Source organism: Scyliorhinus canicula, chromosome 21, assembly GCF_902713615.1.
Source record: "Scyliorhinus canicula chromosome 21, sScyCan1.1, whole genome shotgun sequence".
Classification (NCBI taxonomy): domain Eukaryota; kingdom Metazoa; phylum Chordata; class Chondrichthyes; order Carcharhiniformes; family Scyliorhinidae; genus Scyliorhinus; species Scyliorhinus canicula.
Window position 1 is genome coordinate 44037801 of NC_052166.1, and position 20860 is coordinate 44058660.

Genomic DNA, 20860 nt, shown 5'->3' on the forward strand with positions numbered 1-20860 from the left:
GGTCTCTTGGGTGGTGATGGGAATGGGGGGGGGGGGTTTGGGAGGGGGAAACTACTCCGGATGGCCCAGTGGGGCAGGGTGGGGGGGGGGGGGGGAGGGAAACTACTCCATATGGCCCGGCTTTATCAGATGGAGATCCTGTGAGACAATGGACATGTGGTTAGTGAGAGGGAAGGATCATTTTGTCTGACATGAACAATTCACTCGAGACAGGTCATCACCCCAATTGCTTACAATATAATTTTCTGGCCCCTTTATTTAGGGGTTGGCTAGATTGGGTCAGATTTTGTTGCAGCTGGGCATTTAATAGCATCTGCTATTTGTTAGTTTACCCCTGAAATCTTCAACTCAATAAACTTTTAACAATGGAGTTGGTGATATTGCGAGTTAATAATTGCGCAGCAAAGGAAACAGGACATCCGGGACCTGAGTGAACAAGGCTTTTCTTTACCCAATGAGATTTAAGTATTGTGAAGGAAACACTGGAAAGAGGAGGAGGAAAAATTAAAGGAAGCGCATTCAATGTTAAATGACCTACAAAATGAGAAAGGAGGCAAAGATTGGATTCAGAGAGAAAAGGGAGAAAGGAATAGCAAGAATTTTTTTTGCCATTTTAAAACCTAATATAGTTCACAACCTGAAGGAATGAGAATTATAATCTTGGGTCCCAGAGAGGTTAAAAAGCAGTTATTAACACTCATTTCATGGTTAAAAGGGTACTTAAGCTTGTAATTACCAGCCCTAAATATTTGCAGCAGGTTTAGTGCATAAATACAAAAGCCTCATGACATTCAGTGCATGCCAATTATTAGGGCTGATTTGCAATGCGGGGGGTGGGGCGAATTAGGGTCGATTTGCGATGCGGGGGTGGGGAAGCCGTGGGACCTCTCTATCGGCCTGCCCACTCAAGGTGGCAGCCCGATAGCTGGATTCCCTGGGACCGTGCTATGCAGAAATCTGCATGGCGTGGAACTCTGAATGTCATTCCACTTTATGACCGCAAGGGGATTGTAAAACTGGTGCATTTGCAGCTCTGGTGGGAGAACATAGTCCCCAAACGAAGAATCCTGCCCAATATTTTGGTGTTCATTCTGCATGAAACAAACACGCAGAAAGTGATTCAACCTATTTCTTTGGTTGTGGGATTAAAAAGGATATTTCCTTAATGATTTCCTGATGGCATCAATTATGTCCTACGGGCACTTTGTTAACTTCATAACAAACAGACCCGTGTTTTGAAAATGTCACTTTAAGAAATGTTTGGCTGCTCATGTTACTGAAGTGATGTCAGAGTGTGGGTGGAGCAGAGCTTTGCCTTTGCTTTTTAGTTTCACTTTGAGAAAAGCTTGGGTGTGTCTGTGTTTTTTTGGTTTTGTTTCAGTGTTGGAGCTGAAGCCAGACAAAGCAGGTGTACTGTTGTTCTCTCTGCCATGAAAATACTATCTCTTGATCATTTGGTGAATTCAGAATTATAAATGTTCTCAGTAGTGAATGTAAACCTAATGTGCTTCTGTTAAAAGGTGTTTCTTTTGTCTTCTGGATGTTGTTTGGGAGGTTATTAAGGATTACTTAGTGTTGTATTCTTTGGGGGTTGTATTTGAATTAATGGTTGCTAAGATGTTCACTGTATGTTTTAAAAAGGTTAACTTGAGTTCACAGAATAAACATTGATTTGCTTTTAAAAATATTTTTCAATATCTGCTGTGCCACACCTGTAGAGTGGGCTGTGTGCTCCCCATACCACAATCTATTAAAAGTTGTGGGTCAGGTGAGCTCCATGATACACTTTGGGGTTCTCTAAACCCTGGACCATAACACCGTATAGCAGAGTTTGAAAATAATGTGTAAATCATCCACTAGTTCCAGGATACTGATGACACGTTAATAAATAAATCATGAACATTAGTACTTACAGCTAGAAATATTGGTTACATTATTTATTTCAAGTCATTATACCAGTTCAAAGATGTACAGGTTAGGTGGCTTGGCCATGATCAAAACTGGGGAATACGGGAATAAGGCGGGGGAGTGTGACTCGGTAGGGTGCTCTTTCTAAAGGTTTTTCCTCTTTTTCACTCCCCCTCCCCACGACAAATAGCCCCTCAAACAAGGTCACAAACATCCCCCACCTTTCCTCAAACCCCCCGAAGAGCTCCTTACCTCATACTTTATCTTCTCTAATCGCAGGAAGTCGTACAAGTCACCCAACCAAGCCTCTACCCCCGGTGGCGATGTCGACCGCCACTCCAGCAAAATTTGCCGCCATGCAATCAGAGAGGTGAAGGCCAAGACATCGGCCTTTCTCCTTGCCATGAGCTCCGGCTTCTCTGAAACCCCAAATATCGCCATCAAAGGGTCCGCGTCCACCTCCTCCTCCACTATCCTGGCGAAGACCACAAACACTCCCGCCCAGAATTTTCCCAATTTTTTGCAACCCCAAAACATGTGCGCATGATTCGCTGGAACCCGCCCACACCTCTCACACTCATCTGTTACCCAGTGAAAGAACCCACTCATTTCGCCCGAGTCATATGCACCCTGTACACCACCTGAAACTGTATCAGGCTCATCCTTGCGTGTTGACTTGATGGGTCGAATGGCCTCCTTCTGCACCAGGGATTTTATAATGTTTATGAATTCAACGCAAAATACATTGATATTTTAAAAATGCACTATTGCTGCTAGAACTCACCATTGCACAATCAAGAAACTCTATCTGTTTTATTTTACAATTATTTGGCTGCATATTTTTGCATTCAATTGTTTCATAAAACCATAAGGCATAGGAGCAGAATTAGGCCACTAGGCTCATCGAGTCTGCTCCGCCATTTAATCATGGCTGATAGTTGCTCATCTCCATTCTCCTGCCTTTTCCACATAATCCTTGATCCCCTTATTAATCAAGAACCTATCTATCTCTGTCGTAAAGGCACTCGGTGATTTTTCCCTCCACAGCCTTCTGCGGCAAAGACATCCACAGATTCACCACCCTCTGGCTGAAGAAATTCCTCCTCATCTTTGTTTTAAAGGATCACCCTTTAGTCTGAGATGGTGTCCTCTGGTTCTAGATTTTCCTACTTGTGGAAAGATCCTCTACACGTCCACTCTATTCCGGCCTCGCGGTATCCTGTAAGTTTCAATAAGATCTCCCTTCATCCTTCTAAACCCCAATGAGCACAAACCCAGCATCCTCAATCGTTCCTCATATGACAAGCTCTTCATTCCAGGGGTCATTCTTGTGAACCTCCCCTGGACCCTTTCCAAAACCAGCACGTCCTTCCTTAGATATGGGGCACAAAACTGCTCACAATACTCCAAATGGGGTCTGACCAGAGCCTTATACAGCCTCAGAAGTACATCCCTGCTCTTGTATTCTAGCCCTCTAATGAATGTATTTGCCTTCCTAACTGCCGACTGAACCTGCACGTTAACCTTAAGAGAACCTTGAACAAGGACTCCCGAGTCCCTTTGTGCTTCTCATTTCCTAAGAATTTCCTCATTTAGAAAATAAGTCTATGCTTCCATTCCTCCTTCCAAAGTGCATAACCACACACTTTTCCACATTGTATTTCATTTGCCACTTCTTTGCCCACTCTCCTAGCCTGTCCAAGTCCTTCTGCAGCCCCCAAATCCTGTTTCCACAATACATCCTGTCCCTCTACATATCTTTGAATCATCTGCAAATGTAGCAAGGACAGCATGATAGCACAGTAGGTAGCACTGTTGCTTCACAACTCCAGGGTCCCGGGTTCGATTCTCAGCTTGGGTTACTGTCTGTGCGGAATCTGCACATTCTCACGGTGTCTGCGTGGCTTTCCTCCGGTGCTCCGGTTTCCTCCTACAAGTCCCGAAAGACGTGCTGTTCGGTGAATTGGACATTCTGAATTCTCCCTCTGTGTATCCGAACACAGGCTGGAATGTGGCGACTAGGGGATTTTGACAGTAACTTCATTGCAGTGTTAATGTAAACCTACTTGCGAAAATAAAGATTATTATTATAAACAGTGCCTGCAGTTCCTTCTTCCAAATCGTCCTTGGGAAAAGAAGCAAATGTGATGAGAGCAATGTTTTTTCCACAGTGAGTGGCTTGTGTCTGCAATGCCTGGAAGTGTGGTGGAGGCAGGTTCATTAGAACCATTCAAAAGAGCATTAGATAATTATCTGGATAGGAACACTGTGCCTATGTGTATGGGGAAAAGGCAAAAGAGAATGGCACTCAATTATGATGTTCATTTGGAGAGCCGGTGAAGACACAAAGGGTCAGTTGGCCTCACGCGACAACAATTCTGTGTCTCTTAACTTGTTTCCAGCTCCAACCCTCAAGCTTTCTAACTACTTGTTGTCATGAGCACACACAGATAATCCAAACTACAAAAAGAGACCTTCTTGAAGAGCTCATCTCCAAAGCATAATAAGGACAGTCCCAGAAAAGTAACGCAATTATCTTTTAACTTCAAAACAACCCTTTATTTCTGTGACCCTGATGACAAATTTATATCACCGATTGGATTAATGGCCCGCTTTCCAAACTTGCTGGTTCCACCAAGAAATCTCCTTGTTTACAAAGGTGTTCTGGGAACTATATATGAATGATTTCAATCTCTTATTGAAATAAATGTACATCTCTTGTCCCTTCCAAAAGCTCAGTGATGAGTTTTCTCACTTTTAACTCTGACCTTATTAAATATGCACAGGTCATAGAGTCAAACAGCACAAAAAAGGCCGTCAGCCCGGTCTATTCGAATTACATTTACTTCAGGGGTGTTTACCAGTTTCTCAATCGGATTAACTTTTATTTGACATCAATTCCTAAAACACATGAATTAGGAAATCAGGTATTTGTACAGAATAAATCTGTCGCATTAGCTACAGGACTTCACCATATTTATAAAAAAATCTGAGTTCTATTTCTGAATGTTTCAGACATACCATTGCTGTGATGAGGTTCCAAATTGTTTCTTTCCAATCGTCTCTGAAAACATTTGCTCTAAGCTGGAGGACAATTAAGCAAAGCCGCTGCTTAATGAACTTAATCTTACAAAGAAAACGGATGTTATTTGAGCTGTCTTATGGTCCATGGATTGAGGTCTAGCTGTGATGTCCATGGATCGAGTTCGAACAATTATGAAGGTGAAAGATAATTTGGGTGACAAACTGAGCTCTAGATTCGAAACAAAGGAAACTTGAGCTTGGGCAATTATGAAGTTAAAACTAAGTTGGATACTTACGGAGACATCATGTTAAGATCAGGGTACAATAAGGGCAGTGAACAAGCGAGGGTTGGTCTGAGTATTATAAATTGTTATGACAACAATGAGTTGAATCATGGTCATTAGTTAGGAGGGTGAAAGACTGAGCCGGGATTGTTGTAGTGACAGAGTTTTGTAAATTATCCAACTTTAAATTATACTTTTTCATATAATCTCAGTCAAGCCAGACACCAAGTAGCCACATTCTTAAAAGAGCTCTCTTGTATTTGTCAGAGAAAAGGACAACACATGAAAACAATTTAATTCAGAATTATCTGATGTGATTGACTTCCTGCAACCAAGTCACAGATTCACAATTGAATCAAAAATGCCTTCCGTTTATGAAATATCACTAAAAGCAAATATGTACGAATGAAAATGCGGCTAAGAGAGCAAACATGTCAGAAATTCCATAAAACAAATCCCAGAAAGAACTTGGAAGATTTTGTATGCAGGTTTTCCATTCAACAAACGTGGACGCATTGCCTTGGTTGTGATTTCCTGTCTGTTTTTTTGGATTTTGTGCAAGTATCTGCTTCCTAAATAAATATTTTCTTAATTAGTTCTTAGGACGTCAAGGTAGCATTGCTCATCCTTAATTGTGCTGAACACCATAAGACATGGGAGCAGAATTAAGCCACTCACCCTTAGAGTCTGCTCTGCCATTCAATCATAGCTGATATTTTCTCATCCCCATTCTCCTGCCTTCTCCCCATACTGGAGTGTGGGCTTGACCGCATAGGGATGGCAAACTCACTATTTGTCACAGTGGGAATTTTGAACTCGGAGGTTACAATTTTCTGGCTGGTCCGCTGACAGCGAATCCCTGCCACGGCGGGTAGCCTCCTCTACCACGAAACATGCTACAGGGGCACGTGGAAAATCTGGCCCACAATCTCTGGATTACTAGTTCATCATGAAACCTGATGTATCTTGACTATCACCTGAACCTGCATTTCTACAGCGCCTTCACTCCCTCAGGATGTCACAATTAATAACTTCTGCATGGCGGACACTATTGTACCGTAGGGAAATGGAGACGCAGGTTTTCACACAATGTGATGATGACTGGATAAACTCTTTTATTGTTGTTGATTGAAGGATAAATATTGGTCAGGACACTAAGGGAAAACTCCCAAACTCTTCTTCCAATCAGTGATGTGGGGAACCTTTACTCCCGAGGCAGACAGTTTAATGTTTTTTTTTATTTGTTCATGGGACGTCGCAGGCTAGGCCAGCATTTATTGCCAATCTTGAATTGACCCATGGAGGTCTGGCAATTACTTTGTTGTGGGTCAGGAGTCACATGGAGGTATATTTCCTTCCCTAAAGGACATTAGTGACCCAGATGGGATTTTACAACAATCGAAGATGGTTATGTGGTCATCATTAGACTTCAATTCCAGATTTTTATTGAATTCAAATTTTGCCATCTGCAGTGGTGGGATTTGAACATGGAGCATTACTCCAGGTCTCTGGTTTTACTGGTCCAGTGACAATACCACTATGCCACTGCCTCCCTATGTCTCTTCTGAAAGGCGGAACCATTAATATTGCAGACAGTCCACACTGGAGTATCATTAAGCCTCTGAATCCTCAAGCTTGCCGCTCATTGTTGAGAGTGTTACCAACTTTGCATGGGCAACAATAAAATCAAGCTCAAAAAGAGAAGTAAAGTCTGTGTTTTTCTCTGGGACTGGTAGTAACATGAACTCATTTTGAAGGTGACCATAAAGGTTGTCTTTTAGACTGACAAAAACTTACAGAAATTGTTGGAAAAAAAAAATCAAGCTGTCAATTTCTCAGTTCCTAAACATTAGGGTAAATTTAACCTGGATTTCTGAAATTTTAACACATTATTGCAAATGCACAACTTTAGAATGCCAAAGTTTTTTAAAAATGTGTTCTTTGTTCCACTGGCATAGGACCTTTCTCCAGCATGTCCACAAGAATGCGGAATATTCAAAGCCCATCAAGTTAATTGGATGCTCATTTTTGCTGACTTTGCAGGAAATAACCCGTTGTAATTTATTCAGTTTTGTATGTTAGGTTTTTAGCTGAGTATTAATAACTGAACCACAGGACAGCGACATGTCTCCAGTGTTATTTTCCAATGCTTTTGCGAACCTGGAGCACTGCCATATATAAAAAAATAAAAAGATTCTTGTGACAGTATCTTCTGAGATTGACAACAATTAAGAGAGTCATTAAACTTTCTGTACAAGTACAGCTGCGGGGAACTAAAATATAGACCTAATAAATAATGGAGGAAAAACAGAGAGCGATTACACAGGAGAATCATTACTTTTATTACTTTCGAGTCCCATGGCATCACTCTGTCAGTTTACAATTCCATTCCACCATCTTAATTACAAAAGTCATTTGTTCACAGTCGTATGAGTCAGAACCAATAACAGAACACAAAAATAATATTGCACTGAATCTCAGCCCTGCTGTTTCTGTGCTGTACAATTTTTACCAATAGTAAAACGTGCAGTGAACCAATATCTATATATCTTTGATTCCAATTCTCTTCAGAAATCAACAAAACAGTGTCTTTGGACAGAAAACTGCAGAAATCTTTATATACAACCAACTTTGGGAAAGTAGCCACAAATAGAGAAGTCTTGAAGCCCAGGGGATAGAGGCCTGACATATGCTGAAATAATTTGCCTCATGCATTTTTGGAATAACTTTAATTGGACTTTTTTTTTGAACAAATCATACAGGACATCTGGCATATATTTGTGTTCCTGAATTGTCCTTTGAAAAATGTTGAACTGAGAATTATAGTGTCAGTAAGCTTCCACTATGAAATAATAGATCCTTAAAATGAAAACCATGGGCACTCCATAATACTTGAGGAAACACTGCTAATAGCAGTTATTAAATTAAAGTGTCACTGAGGCCTCGGTTAAAAATACTAGATGTACTATAACTCCAATCACAAATAAACATGTATTAGCTATTGGTTAATGCAATGTCAGCTGAAATTCACCATAGGTATAGTTATATCTGCAGTCAGTCTAGATTGAAGCTCAGTGGAAAAACTACCAGTCACTTATTAAATTTGTTTTGCTGTTATTAAATATGTTAAGTAAACCCTTTAGGGAGAATTAAATGTTTTGACTGCACACTTTAAAATTCAATACACAAAAATTATTCATGGTTATTACTGACAAATATATTAAAATTGTAATAGATGCATAGAACAAAACTGCATACCTGACAAGCACTGCTGTAACAGAAATATTCTTTACAATATCTCCAGAAACTTGGTACACTTATTTAGCAGCAACTTATTTGGGCAAGCAATGTGTAAGCATTTGAAAAGAATCCCAAAACAGGCTAGGGCCTCCAACATCATATTCTACAATGCCAGGGGTTTACTACGATCATATTAAGGATTACTGCAAAGGTTTTGGGTAAATCTAACAGGTTTACTAACATAGACACTATTTTGTGTATTAACTCAGCTTCAGTCTATCATAGCTTTGTACATTTCACAAAGGTTGAGGCACAAGTTAATACAGAATCCTAACTCTCAGGAAATGTGTGTACCATAGCTTACACGAGAACTAACAAAAGTGACTTCAATAACACTGAATTACCCATTAAAAAGATGGATTCCCCAAAAGTACATTTTAGATTATTTAGAAAGCAAAGTCTATCTGAAACATTTAGATGCTGCATCGTGACAGCAATATTAACTTTATAAGTACCTCAGATTTTTATAGCAAGTATAGAAGTTCCTCAAGATCAAATATTTATCTAGAAGCTTCTATAAGGTTTAGTTTAAGAGAGATTGTCACACTGACCCCTTGCTTAAATATGTATCTGCACTAAGTTTGGATAGAAATAAACAACAATCTGAATATAAATGTGCAGTAGTATTGAACTGTAGCATCTTAACCTTTTGTGGTTTCATGAACCATTTCAGTTTTATTATGGCCGCAATAGCTTGTTCATAAAGATAAAATGGAATAAGTTTTCATCATTATTTTATGTGCTAATAATACACAAGGAAGAATTTTGGCCATGAAGGCAAACTCTTTGTACAATTGCAGAGTATCCATGCCAACAAAGCTACTCCCGTTGTTATCATTACATACCAATGTTCCAGTGCAAAATATACAATGCAAAACACTGGGCAGTTAACTATCTTAAGAGTGACTTGTGCCATAATTTCTAGCTTTTACATTTGGATATTCTGCCAACATCACAAAAGTTATTACTGTTTAAAGCTACCAAAAATCCCAAAGTTCTGTAATTAAATTAAAACAAAGGGTTGACTGTCTGTGTTAATTGTAAGAACGATCAATTAGTGCTTCAAGTTTCTTCAGCAATGTGAGTGAAAATGCTTGGGTGAAAAATAGCTTCAAAATGTAAAGGAAATATTAAAAGTTGGTATTGCTTGGGGTTGAGACCAATTAAAAGAGAAAAATGCACCAGTCAGAATATCAAGTTATATTTGAAAGACTTTAAATATACTGACCATATAAATGCTTAAATGCCTGTATTTTATGGTGTCTGTTCCATGTTCCAGTAGTGATCACAATCCTACTTTGATCCTTACGTCATAAATGATTGGAAATAGTTTGAGTAGAGATTGCGTAACAAAATGTAATGACACTCGTGTGTTGCTCATAATTGGAGACTGTGCATGGGCAAGTGTGTGTGTGCGCATGTGCCTATATGAGAGTCATCACCCATGTCACTTTTAAACACCCAGCAGATACCTCTTGTATGGCATTGCTGGAGATATGTGACTTTGTCACCTCGCCCTTTTGGGAACAAGAAGACCATTTCCATGAGAATTACTGGGAGAAGAATACGTTCCAAAGCTTAACCTAACTATCTGCAATTGAAGACAATCATGTTCTAAATGGAAATGACCTACCAGTGGCAGTGGAGTAGTACCAACAATTCCAATTTCATCAAGAAAACATGAAACACGACTCAATACCTGAACCATTTAAACTATCGACTAATTTGGTCAAATTGGGGGGAAAGGGTTAAGCAGAGGGTGTCCATTTGGAACGCATAAATACACAACAATTTATAAATACTGAATGTGTCACTATTATCAAATCTAAGAACTGACATTTGTGGAACATGTGATTGCATTCATGATCAATTACATCACTTGCAAGTATAAAAATAAAGTGTACTGCAACTGAGAAAATTTTCCCTTATTTATGACTTTTAAACTTGGCTCAGCTTGGATTTATTATTGGAGAGACCAGATCAACTGAGAGTAGGTTGGAGACCAAAAAAACCCTGACAAGATGCAGCATTTCTAAATAACGTTGCATTGTTTCTGCAACTTGCCAAACAAGGACAGATGTGGAACAAAGGAAAATCTGATTTGAAATATTCAGCTTTTAAATTGCAAGTGGGTAGTCCTTCAATCCCTTTTCACCTAGTTGCAACATCCAAGAAAAGCAGAATCATATCAGATATAATTCTTGAATGCCAGCTGAGGAAGCCCTTCCAAACTCCTTAGCATTGGACAGAAGAAAAACACATTAAAAAGCAGTGCCAAGTGCATTAACAAGCTTTCCTGTCTCAAAATGTAACAAACTTGTTTTAACAAATGCTAATTCTATATATGGGTTAACAGAGATTCCCAAGAATAGATTATTCTTTTAGATTTCCTTTTGTGCAACTTTAATGTTTGGCCTAATCATACCAAAGTAATACTTAACTATAGTTGGCAGATAATGGGCTAAAATCCAGTCAAGTCAACGATAGAGCATAGGTTTTTATAAGGATCTGAGAAAATTCAAGCTCATTGCTTTCCTCTGATCATCACCAAAATTGTTTGGAAGAAGCCAAAAGAGAACTGCCATATTGATGCAAATCAAGAAATGGAAATAAGTAATCTGCATGGATTTAAAGGCCATAAAGAGATCAATAATTTAATTTATGAGCCTTGATTAGTTCCTGAATCAGCACAAGACTCCAATTTCCTGTTGCCCAATGCATTGGTACTTCTGTTTCAACAGCTAGTGGTAAGAATACGCTTGCATCATTTATTTCCAGTTATAGAACGGCTGCAAGAGCTTTGCTCCACTTGACTGCAAGGCATGTTATGTCTATAATTATAATACTCAGTCGAATTTGCTCATTATTAATAACACTACTAGTAGCTGTACATTAGACATGGAGCTGTGGATTTTTTAAAAACAAATCTAATTATCCATTAGCCTAGGCACAATCAATAGACACAGCATCTGTCTCACAGCAAAGCCAGTGTAAATACTTCACTAACAAGACTGAATTACAGCAGTAACACTGAGCTGTAAGAGAAATGAATGATATAGCTGTACACTGAATTACCTTGCTTCCTTTTTGGTTTCACCCACATGTATTTACATTAATTCCACAATACTTTATCGTAATTAACATTTTCAAAAAAGTTTATGCTCAGGAGGCATGGATTTTACATTGTGATGTAGGAAAACGCAGAATGTTTGATAAAATTTAGATAAATATAGCATTCATTTCATGATATCCTGTATAATTATCAAAATATTTCAGGATCAAAAGCCCTACAACTGAAAGGTGCAGCAAATGCCTACACGGATAGCTATAAGGCGTGATACCCTAATGGCCTTAGCATAATGCAAAAGCTTAGTTTCAACGCTGAGAAATGGTGAGCTGCAATATCAGCACATTAATATTAGTGACTTACACATCAATGACGTCATTTGAGTTTACAAAAAGAAAAATCAGAACTCAAGAAAACAAGGCAACTTCAATCCGAGTTTCAGCTATTTTTCTGGAGTGTTTTCTTTACAGGAAAATAACACCAAAAGTCACAATTAATCACCAAACAGAACAGACCACATGCAAGCCATGGTAAATGGCTTGTTGCAGGTTTTTAGTGTTGTAGCTCCTTGCTGTAACATTCTCAGATATAATATGCGTTCTTCATGGTTCTTTAGCCATCAGAGAAACCCAACAAAACCAGCTCTTATGTAAAGCATCCCTTGCAATCAAATACATTTCCATCTAGCACCCAAAGGCAGCAGTATAGAGAGGTTCCACTGTCACTCTATTATTCAAACATTTTGATTTCTGCTTTTATTCAAAGGTCTCCCATTTCCTCCTGAGCTGGTCCACTCTACTCTGTGTCGGTGCTGGCTCCTTCTTAGTTGCATTAAGTAAATCTGCAAATGGATCTCGAGCCTCGCCAAGATTGGATGGTTGTAATATTCTTTCAACACCTTTGGAAGGCTTTGGTGGGACTAATGGTGGCTCTGTCAAATTTTTTGTTGCACCAACAAGCTCGGGATTGGATTCCGCCACATTTGTACCTGCTTTTTCGGTTGTTTTGGGGTAGCTTATACCACCCAGGCTTGCTGAGATTGCGCTTTTCTGAATAAAATGACCAGACTGAGGGATTACCGGAGGCTGACTATACAAGTGGTGAAGGGAAGGTGCTGAATAGTTCCTGTGAGGCATTTGGGGTTGGAAGAAACCTGAATTTGAAGGCAAATAGCTTGAAACAAAAGCAGATGCAGCAGGTGTAGCAAAGTGACTTGCAGAGGGTGGTGTCGGAGGAAACTGAAGAGCTGCGGGCATTGTTTGAGAAAATGGATAGGATGGTGGCTGTGGAAACTGAGTTGCTGGGCTGGAAGTGGAGTACCCTAGAGTTTGGCTGAATTGTAAGGAGGCTGGAGGAGTACTTATTCCAAGGTCAGTTCCTCGTGGAGCAAAACCAGTAGGAGCAGGAGTTGAAGACAAGGATGGTGCAGGCGCTATTGAACCTTTGGGAACAGAAGATTGGCTCATATCAAGGCTAGAACTGGAACTCAGCGGATCCAGAAGACTTAAGAGATCGTTTCTTCTATCCATTTCCACACTGACTTTAATAGGTTTGAGGATATCAACAGCACGCGAACTTAACAGAGGCTGAGGAGATGAATTCAATGATTGTCTTAAGTCTGGTGCTTGGGGTTTCTTTTCAGTTCCAGTTGACTCTTGTAACATCTCCGAAACTGAGCCAGTGCTGGACACAGTTGTGTCTTGTTTGGAGATATCCTGTAATACTGTTGATACTTGATTAACTCCAGGAAATACCTGTTGTTTGATTCCTCGACTAACAGCTACTGGAGGTGGAAGCATTATTCCCTTTTCTGTAGACTTCCTGCCATGAGGCCTTGGGATTGTAATGCTGCTTTGCCAACTTGCAATTACATCTGAAGCAGGCACCAATCCGTCCCTGTTCGAAGCCTCTGCACCAATATCACTGAAGAAGCTTCCGTAGTGAATGCTGTGAGATGATGAACCATTGATAGACTTAATAGTTAGAGCCATGTCATCTTGGCCCATGCTCCGAAGTTTTGTATGAGGCAAAGTATGATGCAGTCCTACTGACATGGTCTTGCTCTTTTCAGCTGATGTCATTACTTTCCACTGCAATGATAATTAATAAACATATATTTTAAAATAGTAATAGTGCATTGTTACAATTTAATGGAACTAGGGCTCTGAAAGGTTAACATAGTTCATAAAATTTACAGTGCAGAAGGAGGCCATTCGGCCACCGAGTCTGCATCGGCCCATGGAAAGATAATCCTATCTAAGCCCACATCTCCATCCTATCCCCATAACCCAGTAACACCATCTTAGCTTTTGGGACATTAAGGGCAATTTAGCATGTCCAATTCACCTAACCTGCACATCTTTGGACTGTGGGAGGAAACCGGAGCACCCGGAGGGAACCCACGCGGACACGGGGAGAACGTGCAGACTCCGCACAGACAGTGACCCAAACCGGGAATCAAACTTGGGACCCTGGAGCTGTGAAGCAACTGTGCTAACCAATGTGCTACCGTGCCGCTCTTAAGGCGGTTCAGGTCGGCAAGAATCTACAAACAGATTACAAAGCGTTAAATTAATTTATGCATTCTCTGGGCCCTATTGCAGATTACAACAATGCACGGAACAAAGTCTTGTGGGTTAGCTATGTGACCAAGCAATTTCTAATGTTCATCAACACAAACTATACAACTCAGAATTTTGACATAGCACACGACGCTAATACTGACAAACATTAGCAGCTTTCAAAATATAGGTATGGTTTCTTTCTATGACACGATGAATAAATTTCATTCCCACAGAACGCAGATCTTACTTATAAAGAGATTGTCTCTTCACCATCACGCTACTTAAAACTAAACTATGGAATGGACTTTAAACAATGCACCCTTGAGGAGGAGGAGCTGCTGTACACTGGGATCGGGAGGGTCTCATGCATCCCAGACTAATGCAAGGGCAATGTTTCTATAGTAATAACAGCGGCCAATCAGTTAGAAAGCAGAGCCACGACTCGGGAATTTGCTTGGAGTTTGTCAACGCCAGGCACGGCACAAGAAAGTTTCTCATCCCTATGGCAAGCCTTCTCCTAGCTTCAATCCCTCTCCATGTTCCTGATGCTACTGAAGATATTACTCCTCAAGACTTTCTCGCTTGATTATTCAAAGCTCTGAATACACCATCTTATACACCTTCCTTTATTTCTGCATCTTCATTGTGTTAAAAGCTAGACACATCACTCGGAGGTCCTTTTCTGACTAATTGGGTGGTATTTAATGGAGGTGATAGTGGTGATAGCCTGCTGACTGGAGAGCCGATGAAAGTCCTATGTAGCCACTTTTAGGGAAAGCCCACTAAATTAAACGCCTCTTAAGCGGACAGCTGAGAGTCTTACGCAGGATCAAGGGCCATGAGGAGAGGACGGATGGGATTTTCTGGCCCTGCCCACTGCTGGGATTGTCTGCTCCTACCGAAAGTAAAAGGCTGCACCGCCAAATCGCCCGCTTTAGAGCCGCAAAATCCTGACCATATCCCATTCACCAAGAGCTACCGGCTAATCAGAGGCCACAGTCACTGGTGAGGCAATGGTTGCTGCCAGTACAATATCCACCCGAGGCCGAGAAGTGTCCCATGATCCCTGACCATCTGTCCCGTATTTGATGGGATTGTCCGATATTTCTAACCTCATGTGCAAAATCTCCCCAGGAGGCCGTTTCTGTGTCCTCGCCAGATTGAAATCCAGAAACATCAGCCATCCAGAATTCCTTTCAACATCCACAATCCTCAAATTTGCCGCTTGTAATGCAGCCCTGGATTCACCCCAAATCAATGCTGGAAGGCAATCAAATATTGAGTGCGATTCTCTGGCTTTGTCTCATTCGAGCGAGAGCGCAATGAGGCTGGTGAATAGTGGGAGGGGGCACAAATCAAAACCGCGATGCAACCGGCCTGCTCCCGTAGGTGCAATTGGGATCCTGCCATAGCGTGGCGAGAAACCAATTATTACCACTTAAGCCCTATTTCCATACAATTAACGGGAGCCACCCCATATCCAACAGCCTACTGCGATCCAGTGGCCTCCCCAGCAAGCGGTCAAGCTGGCGCCGATTAGTGCTCCTTTTGAAAAACACAGTGAGTCTGGGGGCACTGGGTATGCTGTCCCTGTGCTCGGGGGAGGGGGGCACCCAATTGGGGGGGGGGCTGTGGTTCCGGGGAGGTTCTGCTGAAGGGGGCGGGTGGACCGTGCCCGGGTCCTCCATGCCAACTCTTGGAACGTTTACCCCCATGCCGGGGGAAGCCCTAATCCCTGCCTGTTTGCCCAACAATCACCCATAACTCCCACTGAGCGAGAATGACTCCGGCCATGCGGCTGAAGGTTATTGCTAATGGGAATTGGCAATTGTGGTTGCGTGAGCACTTCACACATCCCAAGTGGATCCCCAAGCATGGGCAGCCATGTAGCATGCGGGGCTCCCAAACCCAGCATCCCAATCACACCTACATGCATGGATACTGTGCTTGAACACTGCGGGATGCAGCATTCCAGAAGCAGCGGCCAATCTTCGATCACTAAGGGGATGGGTTCCTGGGCACATGTCCACAGCTGGATATGCGTTGAAAGGGTCTATCGGGTGGCGGGGGGCATGGGATCCCCACCCTCCCAAACTCCCCCAATGTCACCTCCCCCTACCCCCACACACATGTCACACGATTGTGGGACAGCTTCTCATTAGCTACGCGTGCAGTTCCCATTGGTAGAGGGCGCGGTGGCGTGAAGGGAGGTTTTGGGGGGGGCGGTGGAGGGACAGGATGGTGAAGGGAGGGTTGGAGTGAAGGGGGATTGAAAGGTGGGTTGGAGGGAAAATGGAACGTTGGGGGGGGGGGGGGGGGGGGTGCTGGTCACGGGAAGGTGGGGAGGATTCAGGGGGTGGGTGGGTTAGTAGCGTCCACTCAAGCGTGCGGTCGGGTGTAGGTCTTTGACCTTCTTGCGGCACTGGCGGCCAGTCCTCCCGGTCAAGCCTCCTGAGCTGACGGTCGCTGCCACTTTATCCCAGGCAGGCTCACCCTCCGGGTAACAGGACATCCCTCCTGGCCTCCAAAATGTGGAGCCGAGATGCCACAAGCCGAGTGGGGCTGGCTGTACAAGTGCTGTTTAAGAGCTTCTCAACCTCGTTACTGTAAGGCTGAAGAGTGCTGCCCTGGCGACCCTTCATTTGCTGCGTGAAGCCCATTGGACCTCGTTAAGTGGACCGATTAATTTGTATTGTGTTGCTGGCCACGTTGGGCCGAGCGTCGGGAAGCTCTCGGCAGTTCCCGCTGTGTGAGGAAGTAGAGAGAAGGGGGGCTAAATGCCATGTGTCTGGGGGAAAAGGGGGCTAATTAGTATGTGTGGGGGAGAGGGGCAAAATTGTATTACTGGTGGCACGGTGGCAAAGTGGAGGATGTGTTTCCTTATTCAAAAGCACTGTGTCCGATTTGAGTGAACCAGCATCGGGAGGAAGGGGCCCACTGAAAGCCACGCCCCTGCCTTTGCTTGATGACACCCCCACTCCACCCCACCCCCTCCCCATACCATCACCGAGTCACTAACTGAGGAAATAAAATCAGGGCACCTTCAACTGAGGGGCTGGTTTAGCTCACTGACTTTTAAAGCAGACCAAGCAGGTCAGCAGCACGGTTCGATTCCCGTACCAGCCTCCCCGGACAGGCGCCGAAATGTGGCGACTAGGGGCTTTTCACAGTAACTTCATTGAAGCCTACTCGTGACAATAAGCGATTTTCATTTTTTCACTTTGCGATGGGGAGGAGATGGTGAGATCCTGGGAGAGGATTAGTTTGGGGGAGGAGAGTTGAATTTGAGTGTGTGAACTCACTCTAAGAGAAGATGCATTACCAGTCGGCAAGTCAGTGGTACACCACTCCCCCACCCCCCACCCCCCAACCACAATTGCCTCAGAAATCCAGGGATTGGGATTCCTTGGGTGACTGTGTGGAGTTTGCACATTCTACCCATGTCTGCCTGGGTTTCCTCCGGGTGTTCCAGTTTAGAATAGAATCACTACAGTGCAAAGGAGGCCATTCAGCCCATCGGGTCTGGACCGACCATTTGAAAGACCACCCTACATAGACCCAATCCCCACCCTACCTTTACACACTTAAGGGCAATTTAGCATGGCAAATGCACTTAAACTGCACAGCTTTGGACCGTGGGAGGAAACCGGAGCACCCGGAGGAAACCCACTCAGACACGGAGAGATTGTGCAAACTCTACACAGCCACCCGAGGTTGGAATCAAACCTGGCTCCCTGGCGCTGTGAGGCAGCAGTGCTAACCTCTGTGCCACCGTGCCGCCCCTTTCCTCCCACAGTCCAAGGATGTGCAGGTTAGGTGGATTGGCCATGCTATACCCCCTTGGTGTCCAAAGATGTGCAGGTTGGGTGGGGTTACGGGGGTTTGGACTAGGGAGCAGCGTTCTTGGGACGGTTGGTATGGACTCAATGGGCCGAATGGCTTCCTTCTACACTGGAGATTTTGTGATCTGAAAAGAAAGAGTGCAGGGCTACAAGGAGCAGGCCGGTGAATAGCACTACTTAAATGGCAGGCACAATAGGCGAGTGCTGTAACCAATCTGTGGTTGGGTTAGGAGGGGTGGGGGTGGGTGGGGAGTGGTGTACCACTGACTTGCCTACTGGTAATGCATCTTTTCTTAGAGTGAGTTCACCCACTCTAATTCAACTCTCCTCCCCCCAAACTAATCGTGTCCCAGGATCTCACCATCTCCTCCCCCCAAACTAATCGTGTCCCAGGATCTCACCATCTCCTCCCCATCCCAAAGTTGAAGGTGCCCTGATTTTATTTCCTCAGTTAGTGACTCGGTGATGGTATGGGAAGGGGGTGGGAGTGTAATCAAGCAAAGGCAGGGGCGTGGCATTCAGTGGGCCCCTTCCTCCCGATGCTGGTTCTCTCAAATCGGACACAGTGCCTTTGAATAAGGAAACACATCCTCCCCATCTCTGGGTGCGCACAAGCAACATTGCCTGGGTTTGCTCGTCGTGCTCACCACATGGCGAGAGCCCTGCTTGAAAGTGGGTTAAAACCTGTGGCAGTGGGATAAAGCTCACTTAGGGGCCTCAATTAGCGGTGAGGCAGGAAGTCTGTCCACAGGCCTCCCCCTGTCAGGGACTTAATTGGGGTGGATGTAGCATCCCACTTCTGAATGTAACTATTTTCTTCCAATTTTACTGCACAAATGGGTCTCACCTGTCCAGCTATTTCTTTTCATTTCACAATCAATTGCCTTTTCCTGCCGACTGGAATGTACTGCAGCATCACTTTGCAGTCCAAAGATGTGCAGGTTGGGTGGATTGGCCATGAAAAATTGTCCAAAATTCTATGATTAACCTAGGACAAAAGTTCGGCGCAACATCCTGGGCCGAAGGGCCTGTTCTGTGCTGTATTTCTCTATATATCATCAGGACAGTGCATGGAGAATATAGTTATCGCGGGTTGGTCAAAAAAAAATATGAACAAGCCCAAATCATTAGCACAAACCTGATGTCCAAATGGATTTTCCATTTCTTCCTCTTTAGGTGTCCTCAGATCTTCCATACTTTTGGCTTGGCTGAGGGGCTGATGTTGGGATGTTACCTTTATACTGCTGAAAATTTCATCCAATAAATTTACATCCATATTCCTACCCGGCACTGTGAGGCTGGGAAAGATAGCTGGCCCGTGCCTTTTCTCTGCGCTCAAAACCTCTCCAGCAACTAAATCGGATTCCTTCAATGTTTTATATGGTTGAGGCCTGGTAATTTGGTGAAAGGGACAAAATTAGGTTAGTCTCTGAAAGAAAGAAGAACACATACTTAAAACTATTTCATATTTGCCATTGTAAGAAACTATAAAATGCCAAGTCATAGAATCAGAGAATCCCTACAGTGCAGAAGGAGGCCATTTGGCCCATCGAGTCCATACCAACACTTTGAATGACCATACTACCCAAGGCCCTATCCCCCCCCGTCCTATTCCTGCATCCCCACCCTAAGGGGCAATTTAGCACGGCTAATCCACCTAACCAGCAGATCTTTGGACTGTGTGAAGAAAACAGAGCGCTGGAGGAAACCACGCAGAAACGGGGAGAATGTGTAAGCTACACACAGTTACCCGAGATCGGAAATGATCCGGGCCCCTAGCACTGTGAGACAGCAGTGCTAACCACTGTGCCACCCAGCAAGTCGAGCCACATTACCACAGAACACAAAACAGTTATTTTATTGTCCTAGCTGTCATGATAAATATTCATTCCAGGTTTCGTGCCAACATATAGCAGTTTTCAATTTTATGCATTGTGCTACTGCCTGAGTCTAAGTTAGTACGTGAGTTTGTCCTGCCGAAGATCAGCCACAATCATAGTAAATGCTGGAGCAGGCTTGATGTGATTGATGATCCACCTCTGCTCTTATTTCTAGTGTGTAATTTTAGTCCAGTGCTACTTTAGTGGATCCCAGTCCATAAAGCCAATTGCTTGACTTGTTAAAAAGAATGAATTGTCGTACTTCATAAACAATCTTGATTAAGTTATTTTTGAACGTGCTGTTTCAAGAACAATTTTAAGTTTAAAGAATCCATTAAAGTATTTCTTAAAATAGCCTAAATGGTTTTTAAAGGTTTGTTTGCAGCCCTGGTTATTTTGCTCATTTAATTTCCCCTTTGAAGAAATACACAATGGGTGTGATTTTTCAGGCCTGTTTGACATACATGCAAATCCTTTTATCACCGCTAAATCTCACAAGTGGGCCCTAATGACATTTACGGGAGCAGGATCTCTGTTGAGATCTCCCCTGCACCCTGCCGGTGACGCGATCAGGTCTAAGGCCAGAAAGGGCGTGAACCTGACTTCCATTCATTTAAATGGGTCGGTTAGCTCAGTGAGCTAGACAGCTGGTTTGTGATACAGAACAAGGCCAGCAGTGCGGGTTCAATTCCCGTACCAGCTTACCCGAACAGGTGCCGGGCTGTGGCAACTAGGGGCTTTTCACAGTAATTTCATACTTGTGACAATAAAAGGTTATTATTAAATACATTTAAATATAACTAAACAGCTTTATGCTGTACCGTCCAGCCCCGTGTGATGCTCCATTCCTGGTAGATGACGCCACACTGGCATAATTTGTTTCCAATTTTTGAAATCGAAAACCAGCAGTGATGACCATGGCTTTGGAGGGGGTGAGGGGAGGTCAAGAGAGAGATGGTGCCTGGAGGCCCCAAAGTTGAGGGTCCAGGCT

General features: G+C 43.1%; 1 protein-coding gene across 7 annotated transcripts in view; it reads right to left on the reverse strand.

Annotated features, from left to right (window-relative positions):
• Positions 1-7534: 7534 nt before the first annotated feature.
• Positions 7535-20860, reverse strand: part of LOC119955553 (DENN domain-containing protein 1A-like) — a 641178-nt gene continuing 627852 nt past the window's right edge. For 6 of the 7 annotated variants that reach the window (XM_038781844.1, XM_038781841.1, XM_038781843.1 and 3 more), the window contains 2 exons: positions 19128-19380; positions 7535-13673 (listed from right to left, as the gene is read on the reverse strand). In XM_038781844.1, the coding sequence (XP_038637772.1) occupies positions 12339-13673; positions 19128-19380 (1588 nt within the window). In that variant the 3' untranslated portion in view covers positions 7535-12338. The remainder of the gene's footprint in view (positions 13674-19127; positions 19381-20860) is intronic. The other variant, XM_038781840.1, reaches the window with a different exon arrangement.